The sequence below is a fragment of the Primulina tabacum genome, chromosome 6 (assembly GCF_025594145.1).
Source record: "Primulina tabacum isolate GXHZ01 chromosome 6, ASM2559414v2, whole genome shotgun sequence".
In the NCBI taxonomy this organism is placed as follows: domain Eukaryota; kingdom Viridiplantae; phylum Streptophyta; class Magnoliopsida; order Lamiales; family Gesneriaceae; genus Primulina; species Primulina tabacum.
The window spans coordinates 1,057,458-1,077,294 of record NC_134555.1 but is presented as its reverse complement, the minus strand read 5'-3'; the positions used below and the strand labels follow the sequence as shown (position 1 = coordinate 1,077,294).

Here is a 19,837-nt window from a genome sequence, read left to right as displayed (position 1 = left end):
AATTTTAATATAGCACAAAGGTAATTTTGTCTAAAAGTCAAAAGATTCTTAATTTATCATACGATCAAAAATCATACCAAACACAATATTATTTTATCATTGTATATTATATTTGTACATTAATCATTCTTTTTATGATTTACATGATAATTATTCAATGGTCTCGTCATTCTAACCAAAGGTAGTACAATTCAAAACATATATAAAGCCATTCTGTGGACCAAACTACGCCATGATAGAAATGAAACAACTTTAGTATTGTGTTTTGGGCCAAATTAAAGAGCATGTTTATTGTAAGACGGCCTCACGAATATTTATTTGTGAGACGAGTTAATCCTACCGATATGCACAATAAAAAATAATATTTTTATCATGAAAAAGTATTTGAATGACTCAAATAAGATATCTGGTTCAAAAAATACGACCTATGAGACCGTCTCGCACAAGTTTTTGCCCAAATTAAATTATATAAACGGCCTTGCGAATGGGTAAGTTTCTACAACGGCAAAACTACCCATGGATCTAACTTTTTTGAGCAGTTTATTTTTTAAAATTTATAAATAATATTACACACACATATAATATACAGACATATACGTATATACGCAAACCAAATAAATGGAAAAAGTATGAGATTTTGTGCAAGAATCAGACTTTCCGTACGCAGAAAGGATCCCATACTTTTTTACCGGGGCCATGAATCCGCTTGTCATAAATTTACAGTCTTGACAAATTCCGTACAATTACGTCACATTAATTTATTGGATTTTCCTTTGGATATAATTGCCCCCAACTATTTGCACGCAAATAACGCAATCTGTTCCCCATTTCCAGATTATTACATTTTAATTTCGTAATTAAATTCTCAATTTAGATACATTTTACCATGGTAGTTTAGTCCCGATAGCGAGTTTCCAAATCTTCACGGTTGAGTGGATTGGATCAGCGTTGTGCACCCTGCGCAAAGAGAAATAGGGTTAGGGGGCGCCAGAGAGTCTGACGTGATTATTCCGATACTTAAGTCAGTCCGAATGATAAACTTAAGAGAGAGAAATTATATTAATGCTAAGTGAGCAAGAGAATGCGCGTGTCAAAACCGTGACCACTACCAGGTATTTATAGAGAAATGATACTAGTTACCTTGTTGGAGTATGAGTCTTGCTGAGGTAGAATCCTATCTGAAATAGGGGACCTCGGACGGTAGGAATCCTTGACCATGTCAATTGGGATTATTGATGGCGGCTATGACTCTTCATTTATCTTGATTTGATTTTATCGAACCTCGTATTTATCGAGATTTCTAGTCTATTAATGAGAATGTCTTCAGATTTTCTACTCATGTCAGGGCTCGGATTTCTCGGCCTTTTGGTGAGCTCGGTCTTTTGTTGGCAAGGGTTGAGGGGATCGGCCCTATTAGAGACTCACGGGCTCATGCGTACGGCATTTTCTCTTTGCTACATTGGTTTATCTCATTCACCTGTTGACTTTAGCATTGGAGTGACCACGCCGAAAATTTCTCCGGCACCCGTTAACATGGTTATCTTTGTGTTTGCATATCAGCACCAGCTTTTCTCGGGAGCAAGATCTTTAGTGTATATATGTGTGTGTGTGTGTGTGTATATATATATATATATATATATATACATTGTTATGCTCTCATCCATAATCATTTTCATAACCCGACCCGGTGAATTTGCCCATGCATATCATACCCATTTTTACCCGGTCACATCATATATATTTTTTTATCGAACAATTTTAGTACCACGAAAAGTTAAAATTTTTAGTGATTTATATATGCTTCATTAATTTTGAAGTAAAAGCAGGTTACATCGGAATTTCAGAAGAAAATCCAGCAACCATGCTCAAAGATGAGCAAGGAATGCAGCAAAACCCTAACGGAACTAGCCTCAGCCATTAGAAATGATGATATCCCGGGATGTCCCGGGACATGCGTAGTGCCCGGGTCAGGAAAACGGAATATTCCCAGGTCATGGAAGCCCGGATCTCGAGTGACCGGGACATTGGACATATAGCTCGCCAAGGAGAATCTATGGAGAAGGTTCATCAGCAAGCCGGGCCATTGAACACCCGTGACGTTTTCTCATCGGGCTATTGGATGCCCGGGCTGTCATGAAAATTCCCCGAAAACTTTCTTCCCAGGCCACTTCGATATGAGCGGCTCGCTCAAGTATACCAGCAAAGTAAGTGTGAGTGCCCCTACTATAATTAATGAGTAGCACAAAGAGCGAGGTCATCATTACATCCCCTACTATAAATACAAAGTTCTCTCTTTGCATTTATTTCCGATTCCGATATTGAATACTCACATTTACTACTCATTTATTGCTCACACCAATATCACAACCATCACCTGGCTACATTGGTTTAAGACTTGAGTCCTTCATTGACTTAAGAATCGGAGTGGTCACGCCGGACACCCCTCCGGCGCCCATTCACGTGGTTATTTCCTTATTTGCGGATTTCCTCAGCTGTCCAATGAAAAAAGTTTTTGATCCAAGCGTCTTGCTCTTATTTCCCTCATCATACTGATAGCAGATCTGGTGGAGCACCTGACCCGGATCATCCATTTCACCCGGATCACATCAAGAAACATGAGATTTCCCACATCCGCCGTCGAAACCCACACGAAAAACTCTAAAGCCACCGTCGAAGAACTCAAGAACACACTGGAAAGCTCCTTAAAAGCAGATATTCAAGAGATGATGTCACTGCTCGTCATTGTATCCGTGGTCGTAGACATCATCAAAAGCGTCGAGGAAATTTGGGCGTCAGTTTATGGACTCTCCCACTTCCCAAGAAGCGCATTTCCAAAAAACGAAATCGAAAACTCTGCTTCTTCGCCGTGGAAGTGTGAAACCCGTGAGCTCTTTTGAGGACTGTGATAATGGCATCGTCATCGGACTCACCTAAGAAGAAATCCAATGCAGAATGTTAATGTTAGTTAATTTCTCTTTTATATATTTATATATATATATATATATCCTATAAATAACCGAGAAGATCAGCTACGAAGTTACACAATCAGTTACGAAGTTACACTATAAAAAACTCTAGAAGCGCGCATATTCATTATCAAGTCACACATTCAGTTACTAAGTTATATATATATAATTGTAAGCTTGCATGCGTGCATATAATTTTTATGTCATTATAATACATGCAACAAGATTTTGTCTGCATATGGTACTTCTGAATTCTCATTTCATATTATTATTAAATTTATTATGCCCCATTTGTAAATTCTCTGCGCAAGATAAAATATTGGATTAATTAATTATTACATATAATTGGTATGCATAGACTAGTCTCTTTGAATGTCCGCTGCCATTAAAATAATAACTGGTTTTTTTAAATAAACATATTAGTTTATTAGCAAATCTCATGTGACACGATTTCGTGGATCTATATTCATAAAGCATATCGACTCGGTCCATACTTGGAGTGTTTTTTAGAATCTGCTTATTTTTATAAGTTGAAGCTTTTTAACCCCAGTCCTTATTACAAATATTTACCTTTTTGTTTGAATTTACCATGAAATCTCCTCAATTATTATATATAAATCTGATAGTGTTCTGGAGCCGATATTGTGGTCTGGATTTGGCTGGTTGCCAACTGGGCCGGCCCAAAATATAAAGACACCCTCTTCTGCTATCATTTCGGCGGGGAAATGATCGAAACTCGAATTTTAGAGCATTACACAGACAACTTTCCCGAATCTCAATCATCAACAAATCAAACGACGAGACAGAATTGGCAAATAAATCGGAGGGATGCAATCGAAAATTAGCAATTTCTTCAAATTAAATATTTGCGTTACTGCATTTTCGGGTTCATTCATTTTAACTAGTTTTCTATGTTGGGTAAAAGTTTTTGGTATTTAAAGTAATTTTCGCCATTTTTTAGAAAGGAAAGCAGAATCGATTGCTGTCAGTAACTGTGAGTTGATCAAGGCTTTTCAGTTATTCTTTTGCTCATGAAGAACTATTGTTTTCTTCAAGTTTTTATTATGCATTAGTTACATCCCACTTTGGATACAGGTTGCTACGCCAAACAATCCCTATGGCCTGTACTTAGTATACCCATATAACAGCATGCGATCTTATATTAAATATATGCATATAGTAGACTATCAACTTTACCGTGTTCATTAATATTTTCTTGGATTTGTAGTGAGAATAATAATGCATCAAATCTGAAGGAATCGAAGGAACAGGATTCTGAGGGGAAAATGGACAAAATTGGGATGGTTAAGTGTAAAAATGTTTTGAACAAGAGAAATTATGCCCAGCTATACTTGGAGGTCGGGCAGTCTGATTTTCTATTACATACATGTAAAACCTGTGGGTTCAAGTATTCTACTGGGGATGAAGGTGATGAGAAGGTTCACAAGACGTTTCACAAGAATTACACTCATGGGATCCTTTTCAAGGTTGCAACAAACAGTTTGCATGATCAATTGTGTATCTACGGTTCACATTAATGGTTTTATCACTTGATTTAAATGATATAATTTATTTTTATCATTTCAAGGGTTGGTGCAGTGAAAGGATTATTGATTCCCTTGAAAAAGGACGTGTAATTTTGGTGCAAGAGGATGATCCTGTCTCACATCAGAACAAGGTTGCCCAAGGCTAAACTTTTCGCTGATTGCATGACTTGTATTTGGTAAAGTTTATTTTCTTTTCCATGGTGTATAGCGGGATTCTACTTTTCAGGTTCGGGATGTTGTGCACATGATGGAGATGGAGCACGGAGAGGGGTGGATACTTCATAAGCAGTGTAAGGTTGCAAGTTGATTGAACTCTGGATATATTTCTCCCCATTTTTTGTTTAGATTCTTTATAATTCTTGTCTCTTACAGTTTTATTAGCTCCCAGTGTCAACTTTTCTGATTTATTCTCATTGTCGAGGATTCTTGGTTTGATTTTTTGTTTATCTGGTCCTTATTATATAACCCAAACGTGCTGTTAGTTTCTCTACAGGATGGGTTTGAAGTATTTTTTTTTCTGTTGAATTAACTCGCAATTTTTTTTTACTCTTTTGCTTGCAAGTTGCAACTGGAGAGATACGTTGCGCATTGTTTGTGATAGCAGTTATATATGTTTGATTTGTTGGAATTTTGATGCTTAATGAATGAAAATTAAGCAAATAAATCAATGTGTTTGATTTGGAAAAATTCGAAACGAAGAACGAAGCGTAATGAACGAATATTAAGTTCGGTGGTTCTGAATAAAACTCGAGAAGAGTTCATCAAATGTTGGAAGAAACTTAAACGAGTAGTCAGAACGTGTAAGGGACAAAAATCGAAAAAAAAAAAATCGCGTGTACAGTAGCCGGCGCGCGTACCTTCCAGTGGCAGGCGCGCACCCGCGCGCATGTCTGCCCGCTGGTGCACGCGCCTGCCGAGCGCCGAGAGCTGCTCGGCAGCGCGCGCGCGCATGCAGGCGCGAGCGGGTGCCTGCAGGTCTTCGCATCCCTTCGACTTTTTCTGATGTTTTTCATTTCCTTGGCATTGTTTGATGACTGTGATCAGTTACAATGGCCAAGGGACACCCCAATGAATGAAAGATCATGTCTTTTACATGAAAAACATTAAATGCTTGATATTTTGAAAATAAAAATACACATTACATCATGACATCTTTTTGCATCTTCTTCTTCCTTCTTCAACAAGAGAGAGTTTCTTCATTTCTTTGTGAAAGAACTTGAATATTTGAGTGCTCATTATTCAAGTGTTGTAGTTGTATCTTGGGAGAAGATTGCCACAACCTCTAGCACATTCTGAGGGGCAAATTCTTCTTAAGGAGAAAGTGTTCAACACTTGCCTCTACAAGCCATATTATTTGTTTTCTTCTTGCTTTCCTCTCATATTTGAATACCACAAACAACATGTTTCATCCCAACGGATATCAGGATGTCTTGTAGCTGAACCAATCGAGAGAGCTCACAAAATTATCCCAGGCTCGGTATCTGAAAAATGCAAAAACGTTCCTGCAAAAGAAACAAGAAGTTCAGTTGCACTTGTATTTGGTGGTGTTAGTCTTCAGAGGGAAATAATGAAAAAAAATTCTGATAAACGTTATGAAGAAGGGAGCCTTGATGGTGTGATTTTATGCGAGAAGGGTGTTGTGCCTGTTGCTTGTGGGATTAGAGCCATTTGGGTTGCTCCTTGTAACAGAAGAAAGCACATAGCCTCTTTTCTACTCGATGCTGCAAGGTATGTTAGGACTGCCGGACTGGTGTTTTTGCAAAAATGCTGGCTTTAATACTTGCCATCATATGTCATCAGAGTTGGAGGCAAATGAAACGATCTGATTTTTGAGGTTTTTGTACTTAGAATCAGATTGAGTAAAACTCGGGATCCTGAGTCATATTGCTGGCTTGTACATGATAGAGCTTGGAATAAAGCTCCAAAACAACAGTTCCAGCCCAAACCCAATCTATAATGATAATGGGAGTCAAATTCCAGTTCAAAATAGTTCTTTCCTCAAACTGTGCTCGAACGAATTACTTGAGATTTTAGCGTAAACACGAATATAAAAATTTAAGTGATATTCAATATAATCATGCCGGCAAAATGACTCCCAACTGTCGAAGAAGTAGTTGATTTGCGCCATTGATATGCATGCCATGAGAAATGTAGGAATGACGCTAGAATTCTTTTCTGCGTGAATCTATAGACATTTTGTAAATGATTTTTTTTCCTTTCTTTATCATTTCTAACAATGCCTCCCTGTCTATATATCCCGTCTCCAGGAAAAGTTTCCGCACGGGCGTATATCTCGAGCAAATGCAATTGGCGCTTTCTCAACCCACCTCGCTTGGGAAGGCTTTCATATCCAGTTATACTAGGACCACTTCTTTCTTGGTGTATACAACAAGTAATGGCGAATAAGAGACGATTAAACAAGTGTACAAGTACAACACATGGTAGGATCTGTCAACACCTTTGTTTCTACTTATGATTTCAGAAAGTTGCATTGTTTCAGGATTCTTGTAACTTCTAATAATTGTGGTCTTTAAAGAGGTTAGAATTAAGCAACCTACTGAATTGCTAACACATCCTGTCTGTTTTGTGGTAGTTTAAGAAGAGTATACGGTGTACCTCTTCTAGTTCAACTGCTTTTCTTGCTACTGCTAGTTCCTAGTCAGGCTACAGGGTTGACTAGATATTAAGTCTGGGTTGGTTGGAAAATCCTCAACCGCTTTGTAGTTTCACAACCTCAACTATTTTGATTAAAGATTATGAAAATGAGTCGTCAACATTATTTAATGTCATCTCCTTAATTTTCCTCTTTCATGTTTCTCAAATATGGATTACGCAATTTTTTTGCGAGCTACTAATAAGGTGATCGCATTTTTTTTTATAGTACCATTACAGAGGGAAGCTCTTCTTATCTTTGTTTTTTTTCCAAAAAAGAACACAATTGTGAAAATATTGTCGGCAAAATAATTAACAAAGGCGAGGACATACATAATAAATATATGCAGCAAAGAATTCAACAAAATACAGCGGAGAATTCTTATATGGTTTTCTTTGTTGAAAAAGAAGCGGTGTTTAGTTCTCTCATCTTATAGCATTTGAGTGTTTAGTTTTATAATATTTGTGAGGTGTTTGTTCTCATGTATTAAAAGTGTGTGTTCTCTTTGGAAACACAATGAGTGAGTTATATACAATAAAATATTATAGTGGAATTATTTTCATGTTGCTCGTGGTTTTTATCCTAATAATTTTTAAGTGTTTTAATCGTAAATCTCGGTATCCAGTTTATTCTTTATTTTCAGATTTTATTATCTCAAATTCCGCACATGAAACCAATAAAATATTTTGAAATTCGAAATCTCCTACTAGATAAAAATCCAATTCCCATTGTTTAATTTTAAAAAGAGAATGAACAGCCCATTAGTCACGCCTACAGCCGACGCGCAGGGGTGGAGTCGTTGCTTGAAAACCAAGTAAATCTCTCGAAACAATGGACGGTTGGCAATCTCTTTGGCTTTGGCTCGGCAGTGCTTTTTAGATTTACTCCACTCTTCCTTAGGAATGATACAAAATAGAGCCATGTTTAATTAATAAAAATGCAAATATTAATTCCTTATTTTTACCAAAATATTTTTTATTTTTTGTACTCACCAGGCACACATTGTAGTAATTGCCCTAAATTATTTATCAAAATGTTATATTAAATGATTCGTCTGTAATATAAATTACAATTGTATAAATAAATAGAAAAGATAACCCAATTTTTTATATAAAAAATGCCAATATAAAATTTTCTATTATCGTATTTATGTACTTGATCATAATACGAGAACTTTTGTGCTTTTATTATTTATTCAATGGAAAAATATTTTAAACTACGAGATGCAAAAATATAATCTATGCTGTTTTATTAAGTTTAAGACACTTAGAGCAACTAACTTTGGTGTCATGGTCTGTTTTAATAATTATATATATTAATAAAATGTTAAAATTTTAATGTAATTTATATGTGGTTCAGCGGATAGAGTAATTGTTTTTTGGGGTGTAGGTTTATAGGTTCAATTCTCACTCATATTATTATTTTATTCTTTTATTGATTCAATTTATTTTTTAATTTATATATCAAAATCACAACGTAGTCCCTCACTATTTCTTATAATTATATTTTGATTTTCATTTAAATATAAATTAAATGAATTACAAAAAAATTATACAAATACGCAACGCGTGCGTCGGTGCACTAATAATATAATTAAAAATCAGCAGTGTGACGAGTTCGACTGTAGAAATAAATTCTACGACAGAAAACTATATAAATCGCATATTAGTTACCGCGCCGCAGGCAGCAGTCTTGCCATTTGGACGATCCCACTTCCCCCAACGTTTCGCAATTTACGCTTCTTCCAGCCCTAGAGCCCGGCAGGATGATCCACAAATCTGTTACGAAAACTATGAAAATGGCGACACACGACACAGCAATTGTAACCCTAAGCGAGCGAGCGGCACTGATGAGGGAATCCATGGAGAAAACGCAGGCTATCACCGATAACATGGTGGCCATTCTCGGCTCCTTCGACCACCGCCTCTCTGCCCTCGAGACCGCCATGCGCCCCACACAGGCACTTCCTTTTATTTTTTTAGCATGGCATTGAAATAATAATCGCTAGAATTGGTTTTTTTTGCACATGAATGCATGAAAGTTTTCCGGTCGATATGTCTGATGTGATTCAAGTTGTTTTGATTCTCGTTTAGTTGAGAACGCATTCAATAAGGAGAGCGCACGAGAACATCGACAAAACGCTGAAGGCCGCTGAGATTATTCTTAGTCAGTTTGATCTCTCACGCAAGGTCCTTTTTTTTCTTTATTTCTTTATTTTTAATGCTCCTATTTTTTTTCTTTATTTTTTAATCTTTGGCTCCTATTTTTTTATAATTTCGTTTTGAATTTTTTATTCCCTTCACTGCTTAATCTGTTGTTGATTTGTTTCTTATACTATTCCGGTTTAATTTTCTAAGGGAGACAATGAATTGTCATTGTTGCAAGTCGTATCAAGTTTCATTTTCATGTTCAGATCAATTTTCCTTTTTGTTTGGTTTTCTAAATCAGAATGATTTTATTGCTTTGGTGGGGAGTAATTATAAAATGTTTGAGAACGATTTTGATGTGCAATGGCCGTTAAATTAACTAGAAAAATATCGGAAGTATCCAAGTTTCCAAGTAATTGCATAGGTTTTTGAATGATTGCTAGCTGCCAGCTGGAACGAACATATATTATAGAGGAAATGATCAACTTATTATGCAATATTTAAACCAAGATACTCATTGTTCTAAAAGAAGATACTCTGCCGATAAAAATCTGTTGAATAAATAGTACGACGTACATTTATCATATAAAAAAGAAATCTGAATAGTCCGTATGTTAATTCACATTAGATAGGGTAAAGTATGATCATGGTTGCACAGAAGCAATCAAAATGTTTTGAGCATGCTTTTTTCCTGGCCCAACTGTATCTTGCAACTCTTTTATAGAATCATGCCCTTGAACAACTGATCGTTGAGCGCTAACCTTGGCCTCATACAAATGTTAGGTCCCCTTTACATTAAACTAGCATATAGGATATAAGCTGCTATAATGTACATTTTGTCTGTCTTTCAAGTCTTTTTGAACTTTGGGAACCGAAGTTCTTACTTTTTAGGTGCTGCACAAGCATATTAATCCTAAATAAGTATGTAGCTTGCAACTTCTTTATCTCCATGAGTATTAACTTTCAGGCTGAGGCTAAAATATTGAGGGGCCCGCATGAGGATTTAGAAAGTTACCTTGAAGCAGTTGATCAACTGAGGAGTATTATCCGTTTCTTCAGTAGCAACAAAAATCTTAAAAGTAGCATTGGGGTAATCAACCAGGCCAACACCTTACTCGGAAAGGCAATCTTCAAACTGGAAGACGAATTTCGACAGCTTCTCACATCATACAGGTTCTCAAACCCTTAGCAATTATCTAAAAGAGTTTATCTCTCCGTTTTATTAAATTTTATGAAAAATTTCTATTAATCAACAGATGTCTCCATCTAGTTATGAATCTAACTTTTATTTCCCTTTTACCACCAAAAAAAAAATCCTTTGCCACACATGCTCAGTTACTAGATAATGTCCAAATTCTCATTGAGCTCTATTTAGTATCAATATGACTTCTTTATATAGCCAGATGGTAGTGCTAATTGATCATGCATGAAACTGTTGTTGACGTTGTTTTAGAGTACTCATACGATCTTTCTTGGTGTATGACAGACTTATTTTGGTTGGTGATTCGGTTCATAAAATGGTTATTTTATATCCTCTCATGAACATTTGTCTTGCAAATCAAATCCTGTTATTCATATATTTAGTATAGTAATTTTAGCAAAAGACTCCATCATAAAACTTAATATGACTGCGAAAATAGTTCTGAAAGGATCATTGATTTAGATTAATGTATCCTACTCGCTGAACACGATAATTTCTGATCATGACTATTTTCTGGAAAGATGATTTCCTTCTAATCTCGAATAGATATTTTCTGGCTACAAGATTTCCTTCCTAGTCTCAAATAGATATTTTCTGGAAACAAGATCTCTTCGCAAGCTTGCACAAATTATGAATTCTTTTATATGTTAATTTATGTCAATTGTTGGATGCAATGTGTAAAGGAGGCAAGTGAGATGTGTGTATCATTTGCATTGTCTTATGAACCAAGTTAAGCATGCAATGCCAATTAACTGTTTGAAACTGTTGCTTGTAGTCGTGGACTCAGAAAAATTTGCACCTAATGCTGACTATGTAAAAAAATGTATGTCCTCTATAAACAACCTTAAAACATGAGAAATTTTGCATCTTATGGGATTTGAAATAATTATTTTTTTAAGAAGGAATTTGAAATAGTTCTGATTCAAGTCTCTTGTTTTCAAATCCCCTCCATGATTCAACTTTATATTTTTATGGCTGTACGTGTACATGATTATTAAGTTCATGCCCCTCTATGAACTAAAACTATTTGTAAATTTCTTGGTATGTTATGCTCATGCATTTCCAGTAAACCTGTGGAACCTGACCGCCTAACAGATTGCCTTCCCAACCCTACAAAGCCATCTTCAGCATCACATGGACATGATGGTTCCAGTGGACCCAAATCATCTCCAGAGCATCAAAATAAAAGTTTGGAAAATGCAATTCGTCCCCCTCCAGCTCTAATTCCACCTAGAATTCTTCCTTTACTGCATGAAATTGCCCAGCAAATGATTCAAGCTGGTCATCAACAGCAACTACTTAACATATACAGGTAATCTTCTAGATTTTTCATCTGATTTGTTTTGTTTGTGAGGACTTTATATGGCCATCTATAGTTGGAAAAAAACACAAGGTTTCTTCCCAAAATGATAAGGAAAGTATGAAAGTTATGTGAAATCCCAAAATCCTGTAACGTGAACTTAACTAATAGTAACACTCTGTTGTTTTCCGAAATCATCACTGGGAAGATAGTATATGACTTTGAACATCAGGAAATAATTAATCGATTTTATTTCGTTTAGACATAATTACAGAGTATAACAATGATAACAAATATTCTTCATGGACCACAAATAATCCTGTAAAAATAATCAAATATAGACTGCCTTGCTTTAACATCCCCCTCCCCCAGGACCTAATTGTTGTCATGGTCATTCTGTTTAGGGAAGCTCGAGCTTCAGCTATAGAACAAACTCTCAGAAAACTGGGTGTGGAAAGATTGGGTAAAGAGGATGTACAAAAGATGCAATGGGAAGTTCTAGAGGCAAAGATTGGAAGCTGGGTTCATTTTATGCGAATTGTTGTAAGAATTTATACACAAAAAATATGCCTTTTATATGCTAATTTGACATTTCACAAAAAATTTGTTTCTTTTTTAAAACAGATCAAAGTTTTGTTTGTTGGTGAAAAGAAAGTATGTGATGAGATATTTGAGGGTCACGATACTCTTAGAGATCAATGCTTTTCGGAAGTTACAGCTAACAGTGTAACAGTGCTCCTTAGTTTTGGAGAAGCTATAGCGAAGAGCAAACGTTCGCCTGAAAAACTGTTTGTCCTCCTAGACATGTATGAGATCATGCGAGAACTTCAGTCAGAGGTAGGACGCTTTTCTTAATTGAAAAGAATCTCAATTATGTGTTGAATTACTTCTTTTTATTCTTATGTATTGTATTTCTATTCTTTATTTATTGCCTATTGGAAAGCTACCTTACTGCACGTGAGGATAGTCTCATCGTATGACGATGGGAGAGGGTTTTCCTCTAGGAAAAAAAGTCAATTTTTTATATGTTATCTTCCTGAGTATGCAAGTTTTGTGCACATAAATATGTGAATTAACCCCCTGACTCAGCATATGACGATATGGGAGGGTTTACATCAAGGAATAAATATTCAATTTTTGGCAATTCCCGTTTGCTATGCATTTGGAGCATTTACTTGGACCACTATTTCCACTTCTTTCATATTACATGTGAACCACATGAAGTTAAATTCTTTTCATCTTCTTTGCAACTTATCCTTCTGACCAGAATTCAATTGCATTTTCTCAAAGCTTATTCTGAACACCCGAGCTTGGGATTTATTTTAAAAACTATTGTTGAGCGTTGATGCTTTGACTTTTTGTCTCGTTTGTCAGGACAATGATGTCTGCTGAAAGCAGGCTGTCAGAGACTCAGAAATTTCAATATTCAATATGGATGGAGATTAGATCTATACATATTCTTTGTTTTCTGTTGTGACGTGGATTGGGCTTTTTATTTTGTTGACAGATGGATACCATATTCAAGAGTAAATATTGTGGTGACATGCGAGAAGCTGCTGCAGTATTGACAAAACGTCTGGCTCAGACGGCCCAGGAAACATTTAGCGATTTTGAGGAAGCAGTTGAAAAAGATGCTACAAAAACTGCTGTTCTAGATGGAACAGTCCATCCTCTAACCAGCTATGTAATTAACTACGTGAAGTTTCTGTTTGAGTAAGTTCTTACAGACGAATTTTTTTAAGTCGGAACACTATATGAAGTCTTTATTTTAAGCAAACGTCGTGCATTACACACAGCTCAAATCCAGTAACCAAGTCTTAAATGTCCAAACCCATCACTTGTATTTCTTGTTCTCAGCTATCAATCAACTCTAAAGCTACTCTTCGGAGAGTTTGGTGATGGTGATGTGGAAGAGCAGTTGGCTTCTATAACAACACGTGTAATGCAGGCTCTTCAAAGTAACCTTGATGGCAAATCCAAACTATATAAAGATCCATCTTTAACTCAATTATTTCTGATGAACAATATTCACTATATTGTAAGATCTGTGCGCAGGTAAGGGTTAATTCCCGCGTGATAGGGATATTCAGACTTAATAGAAAATAATCCATCCCTGATGCTTCATGAAATTTTATTCAGGTCAGAAGCAAAAGATCTGTTAGGTGATGACTGGGTGCAAATAAATAGAAGAGTCGTCCAGCAGCATGCTAATCAGTACAAGAGGATCTCTTGGTCTAAGGTTTTGTAATCCTTGTGAAAGTTTTTAGTACGTACATACAGACTCAATATAATAATGTTGGTGCACTCTTATGCTAATTGTCTAAGAGTGTAACTCTGCCCTTGTTTAATTCCTGAATTTCTTTTAATACTCTCAGCACCATCTTGATTATTTTAACTAGCTAAGCAATATATTCTGTATTATCATCACTTACATTATTTGTAGCATTTTCTGATCCTGAAGAGTCCATACCTGCAGATTCTACAGTGCCTATCCATTCAGGGGCTTCAGACCGGTGGGAGTGGTTCTTTTGGAGATGGTGGCAGCACAAGCGGTGTTTCCCGCGCAACGGTGAAAGACAGATTCAAAACCTTCAATTTGCTCTTTGAGGAGCTTCATCAAAGACAGTCTCAATGGACAGTACCAGACAGTGAATTACGGGAGTCTTTGAGGCTCGCAGTTGCTGAGGTCCTACTTCCTGCATATAGATCCTTCATTAAACGTTTTGGGTATGATATTTTCATCATCATCCGCCCCAAATTTTATTTTGCAACTTACATAGGAAAAAGGAATCGGAATTGGCTCTTTCATTATGCGTTTAGAATTAACTGTCTTTGAATATTTTAATTCTCTCAGACCTTTAATCGAGGGTGGAAAGAATCCACAGAAGTACATCCGATACAATCCAGAAGATCTCGAAAGAATGCTGGCCGAGTTTTTCGAAGGGAAGACCTGGAACGAACCGAGGCGATAGATACTAATGCTCTTCCTCCTAGCTTTAGATGTTATTCACTATCAAACTGATGGATCATGTAGATAATAAGAACCTTGTTCAATCTTGTAGCATTTACTGCTCCAATTTCTCTCTTATAAGTAAAACATCATACGTATACTCGCTTTCTTATGTATTCTATTCAACCCAATAACCTTTCTATCGTCCTTCATGTTTTTAAGGGAACAAAAATCGATATTCTAAATTTTCCTGGCTGAAGTTTTCATATGATCTTATTCCATTTTCATTTCAAAGAATGTAAGATATTTTCACAATAAAATACAAAATATTTATTACACGTGTCCCTTATGTTAAGTCCCAGATTTTGGATAACTTTTCTTTCTTCAATGGTCGTATCCAATATATCTGCAATGGCGGTCCAAATTAATCGTTCCATCTCAAGTTTGACTCACCCTAAAAACCAGGCCAAGCCATTTATAAACAGTTGACTCTCCATCCTCCCACACCAATTATTCCGTTGACCACATCGTTTCATTACCACCTTTTATCCTCCCAACACATATTTTAAACCATCACCAAATATTAGTTATTCCAAATTCTTGAAACCCAATTATCCTTATGATCCCATTTGCCAACTAGATTCTTCTGTCTGCCTCTTTTCCGTTTCTGCTTTCGTTGGAAAATCACAGGGAGAAGAATCTAAAAAATGGCAACCCCAACTTCAGCATCGTTCGATCCGAAACAGAGAACGGCAATTGGATACCCTTCCATGGACAGATACCATCTCTCACCTTCACCTTACCCTCAAATGCATCCTGGATATCCCGTCCCGTTCGAGCCTCAGACTTTTCCTTCACAATCATCGTTTCACAATCAAGGGAGATATACCAATTACGCAGCCCAAAATTCACAATCAGCATCGTTTAACGGATACTATTATAAACAATCCTATTTGCCTATGATGCCTGAGGCCGATAAAAGTGTCTCATTTGGCCGTGTGATGCTAATCTTGATGGTCGTACTCGTTGCTGGATGTGCATGATGAGCCTAGTCATGTGGTACCTTTTCGGTTCCTACATTCCCCAGTTCGAGGTCTTATCTCTCGATGTTTCGAACTTCACTGCAACAAATACTACCTTAACAGGGCAATGGGATGCCAGTGTTGTGGTTTCTAATGCTAACGAAAACCTTGAAGTCCAATTCGATCACATCATGTCATCGATTTTCTATAGGCAGGCTATGGTGGGAATCTCTACATTGCAGCCTTTGTTGTTGCAAAAGAAGCAAAGTCTCGGTTTTAACATAAGTGTACCTGCAGAACCGGTTGTGAGCGATGACGAGCTTCAAAGAATAGTGTTGCCAAGTCTTGCTCAGGATCAGAAAAACGGGGTCGTCGTATTTAGCTTGAGGATGGCTTTTGAGGCTAATTTTACATCCGCTGATATGGTATACAGAAAGGAGAGTCTGAGGGTGTACTGTGATAATCTGCAAGTTAACTTTTCGTCTTCTGGTAAAGGGACATTGACTAAGGGATCAGGGAGCGAGTGTTTGATGCGCATACGTGACGAAGGAGTAAGCTCATGAACTCCAATGAAAAAAAAATCTACTTTTGTCTTTCAATATTTGTGTGTGTTCTTTTATTTCTTAATTGGACATGTTTGCTTCTTTAATATTTTGGTATGTTTTCGCGAAATGGGCATGCAAGCAACAACTGCGTGGTAATTGATGTTTGTTTCTATGATGCAGTACTAATCATGGTTAAGGACACGTATATTGCTCAGACCTCCCTGAAGCAGTGGATTTTCAAGGAAGGAAGTGTCTTCATCTTTAATTTTACCACCATAAAACACTGTATTTTGGCTTAAATTTTGCGAAAATGTATGCATTTTAGGATTCTTGAGATTTTGTTGTTGATGTTGAAACATATTCTGAGGTTTTCGCCCGGAATTTGTCTTGAGCGGTGAAGCCCTGGATTTGTTTCTTGTAGTACTCTTGTAACGAAATAATTTTGTGCACTACTAAATGCAAAACCTGCCTTTGTTCTGGGTTGTCCACATTTAGAAAACGCTTCCTATGGTTTTACTTAAAGACATCGAAATGGGTAGGGTCGTCGGACCGGGATGTTGTGTTGATAATTTCTTAACTTGTCAAAACAAACGACGGATAAGTCTGTCCGTTAACCTATTTTAACATGTTTAGTTTTATTACAAGAGAAATAAGATAATACCAAAAAAAATATTGATGTAAATCAAAGTATCATGATGCGATCCGGGTGAATCAGGGGAGCCGGGTGGGTGCTCTACCGGATCTGCTATCGATATGTAAGAAATAAAAGCAAGATGTATGGATCAAAAAGCTCCTTGCCCCAAATAGCTAGGAAGATCTGCAACTACAAAGGTAACCACGTGAGTGGGCGTCGGAAGGATATCCGATGTGGCCACTCCGATGCTTAAGTTAGTGAAGGACTCAAACAATTAACCAATGTAACCAGGTAATGGTGATGAGATTGGTGTGGAGGGTGAGTAGTAAATGAGCAATAAATGTGTATATTCAATATCTGAATAGAGAAATAAATGCAAAGAGAGAACCTGTTATTTATAGTATGGGATGTAATGATGACCTCGTTTTTTGTGCTGATCATTAATTATAGTTGAGTGGCTGATTATACCCTATTATTCTGACATATCAAATCTTCATATTAGTCACATCCAGCCTACCTAATTTTGTCAATTATTTGGATTGGTATTAGAAATAGATCGACCGCTCACGTCCTACTTTGTTGGTATAATTAAATGCGGCACTAGTGTCGAAGTGGCCTGGGAAAAAAGCCTCCTGAGAACTGGCCTTAGAGCCCGGGCATCCCATAGTCCGGAGATAATATGTCCCGGGTGTTCCATGGCCCGGCCCTTTGATAGGCCTCTTCGCATATTCTCCCTGTCAAAGCTATACCAAAGGTCTCTTCGCATATTCTCTGTGTCAAGCTATACCTTCAATGTCCTGGACAGCCCAAGATCCGGACTTCTGCGCAGATGATCGTCTTATTGACCCGGATCACCCATGACCCAGGAACAATCCATCTTCTTGACCCGGGCACTATCCATGGCCCGGGGTATCATATCATAATTGAAAAAAAAATTTATCGAGATTTATTAAAATATAAAAATCTCTCTGTATAAATGCTAACGAGAGTCTTTAAATAAGAAACTAAAATATAATATTATCAAGAGTTTGATTTAATTAAAAAACAAAAATAAGATAAATAAAACAAATTTAAAGATATTGTAAAGACTTGTCATCAAATGCTTCTTATCTTTAATCCATTTTCCGATGCCAGAGCAACTATCTTAGGTTCAAGGTTCAGTTTTTGTCCCAATTTCATCTAATTTTTTCCCTGCCATTTGAAATTCTTAATTTAAAACACTCATTTAAAAGCTAATTAGCTTTTTGGATTGTATATATTGGCCGTCCATGTCTTTTTCTTAATGAAGTTTATGGCATAACCTAATTAACCACCAAAGATTCCTTTATATATATATATAACCCCTAAGTTAGGACAAGCAAATATTATTGAAGTTCGGGCTACTGTGAGTTGTTTGGACGTAGTTGATTTCAGCCATGTTTGGACTTATTTATGTTGTGATTTATTTCGACGAGATTTTATTATACTATTTTTATTATTATAATTATAGTTGTCATATTTTGGGTTCATTGTAAAAAAAATTTTTACTCGTTTTCGAAAACTGCAATTAATTGATACTAAGCAAATTGTAAAGTAGAAGTTAAGAATGCTAAAATAACATGAATCTGCGGATGACTTGTAGCCTATATCGCACTGAGGTCTCAAGTTTGAGATAAAAGACAAACTCGAATTCAAAACTTAACTGCAACAATCTCATCCTCAAATTGAAAAAATAAAAAGCTTGAATCTATAAATATATGATCCCATTCACACATCCTCGATAAGCCCACGACGTGTAAGGCTCCATTCATATCCTAGATATAGGCAGTTAACACCCACACGACATTTCTTCCAACTTACCCTTCTAGCAGAGCTCGAAAATCAGCTCCATGTCGGAGAAAGTATGCAACCACCACGAGAGCAAGTGGCGGAAATTCACCCCCAGATTGCTGTCCGCCCTCTTCATCTCCGCCTTCATAATCCTCCTCATCGTCCTCCTCGTCTGGGTAATCCTCCAGCCTAAAAAGCCAATATTCATTCTCCAAGACGCCACCATCTTCGAACTCAACGTCTCCGCCCCAAACATCATCTCCACCACCCTTCAGATCACAGTCTTTTCCAGCAACCCCAACTCCAGGATCGGCATCTACTACGACAAGATGGACGTGTACGCCGCCTACCACGACCAGCAGATCACTTACTTCACCGCTATCCCGCCTGTTTATCAAGGCAACAAGGACGTCAACGTCTGGTCCCCATTCGTCTACGGCAACACCGTCCCTGTGGCGCCGTACAACGGCATTACCCTCAGCCAGGACAAGGCAAACGGCGCGGTATTCATGGTGATCAAGCTGAACGGCCGAGTTAGATGGAAAGTGGGGACGTTTGTTTCGGGGCGGTACCATTTACATGTGAGCTGCCCCGCCTACATCCCGCTAGGAAGTAGCAAAAACAATGGAATTTCCATAGGAAACGCAGTTAAGTATGAGCTTTCACAGAGTTGTAGTGTTGGTGTTTGAGATTAATTTCATGACATCTCTTTTTCATAAATTTTATTATCAACTCATCGTGTGTATTAATTTATATATTTAAACTGTGAAATATATTTTAGTTATTTATCTTATTATTTGGAACTCTTGTTGAGATGAGAAATTTAATTTCTTTTTCCTTTTTCCTATCAGATCGATCTATTTTTTTTTTTTGCCTTTTGAGTATTATAAAAAATACGCATGGTTTAGATCAGCGAATCAGGTTGCTCACACTCTTGCTAGAAAGCTACTTCCATGTCTGATCTGATAATAAGGTCTCACTGGATCGAGGTGATCACGGTGCAGTTTTACGGTTTTTTTAAAAAATTCAAACCGAATTGCTATATGCGGTCGGTTACTATTTT

General features: G+C 36.9%; 4 protein-coding genes across 4 annotated transcripts; all 4 read left to right on the top strand.

The window, feature by feature from the left end:
• The first annotated feature begins 3,820 nt into the window (after positions 1-3,820).
• On the top strand, positions 3,821-7,237 carry LOC142547963 (protein CHROMOSOME TRANSMISSION FIDELITY 7-like). The gene is made up of 5 exons (XM_075656334.1): positions 3,821-4,453; positions 4,555-4,644; positions 4,740-4,818; positions 5,914-6,241; positions 6,781-7,237. The coding sequence occupies exons 1-5, from the start codon at positions 4,253-4,255 to the stop codon at positions 6,917-6,919; spliced, it is 837 nt and encodes a 278-aa protein (XP_075512449.1). The 5' UTR covers positions 3,821-4,252; the 3' UTR covers positions 6,920-7,237.
• Positions 7,238-8,898: 1,661 nt separating this feature from the next.
• Positions 8,899-16,644, top strand: LOC142548485 (exocyst complex component EXO70A1-like). Its single transcript, XM_075656834.1, has 12 exons — positions 8,899-9,126; positions 9,260-9,355; positions 10,281-10,486; positions 11,581-11,826; positions 12,219-12,357; positions 12,439-12,651; positions 13,322-13,527; positions 13,672-13,869; positions 13,954-14,053; positions 14,291-14,541; positions 14,669-16,337; positions 16,512-16,644. Exons 1-11 carry the CDS (start codon positions 8,932-8,934, stop codon positions 14,784-14,786), a joined length of 1,968 nt encoding a protein of 655 aa, XP_075512949.1. The 5' UTR covers positions 8,899-8,931; the 3' UTR covers positions 14,787-16,337; positions 16,512-16,644.
• Positions 15,819-16,349, top strand: LOC142548345 (uncharacterized). Its single transcript, XM_075656647.1, has one exon. The coding sequence runs from the start codon at positions 15,819-15,821 to the stop codon at positions 16,347-16,349; it is 531 nt and encodes a 176-aa protein (XP_075512762.1).
• A 1,934-nt stretch (positions 16,645-18,578) lies between the features above and the next one.
• LOC142547962 (NDR1/HIN1-like protein 1) lies at positions 18,579-19,566 on the top strand. The gene has a single exon (XM_075656333.1). It carries the CDS (start codon positions 18,834-18,836, stop codon positions 19,461-19,463), a length of 630 nt encoding a protein of 209 aa, XP_075512448.1. The 5' UTR covers positions 18,579-18,833; the 3' UTR covers positions 19,464-19,566.
• The last annotated feature ends 271 nt before the right edge of the window (positions 19,567-19,837 follow it).

Excerpts from the sequence above, each read along its gene's own strand:
- LOC142547963 (XM_075656334.1), top strand. The coding sequence starts at position 4,253 with ATGGACAAAATTGGGATGGTTAAGTGTAAAAATGTTTTGAACAAGAGA. Across the intron at positions 4,645-4,739 it reads CTGTCTCACATCAGAACAAG|GTTCGGGATGTTGTGCACAT; the intron begins GTTGCCCAAGGC and ends TCTACTTTTCAG. Across the intron at positions 6,242-6,780 it reads TTTCTACTCGATGCTGCAAG|GAAAAGTTTCCGCACGGGCG; the intron begins GTATGTTAGGAC and ends TCCCGTCTCCAG.
- LOC142548485 (XM_075656834.1), top strand. The coding sequence starts at position 8,932 with ATGATCCACAAATCTGTTACGAAAACTATGAAAATGGCGACACACGAC. Across the intron at positions 11,827-12,218 it reads CAACTACTTAACATATACAG|GGAAGCTCGAGCTTCAGCTA; the intron begins GTAATCTTCTAG and ends CATTCTGTTTAG. Across the intron at positions 13,528-13,671 it reads TACGTGAAGTTTCTGTTTGA|CTATCAATCAACTCTAAAGC; the intron begins GTAAGTTCTTAC and ends TCTTGTTCTCAG.
- LOC142548345 (XM_075656647.1), top strand. The coding sequence starts at position 15,819 with ATGTGGTACCTTTTCGGTTCCTACATTCCCCAGTTCGAGGTCTTATCT.
- LOC142547962 (XM_075656333.1), top strand. The coding sequence starts at position 18,834 with ATGTCGGAGAAAGTATGCAACCACCACGAGAGCAAGTGGCGGAAATTC.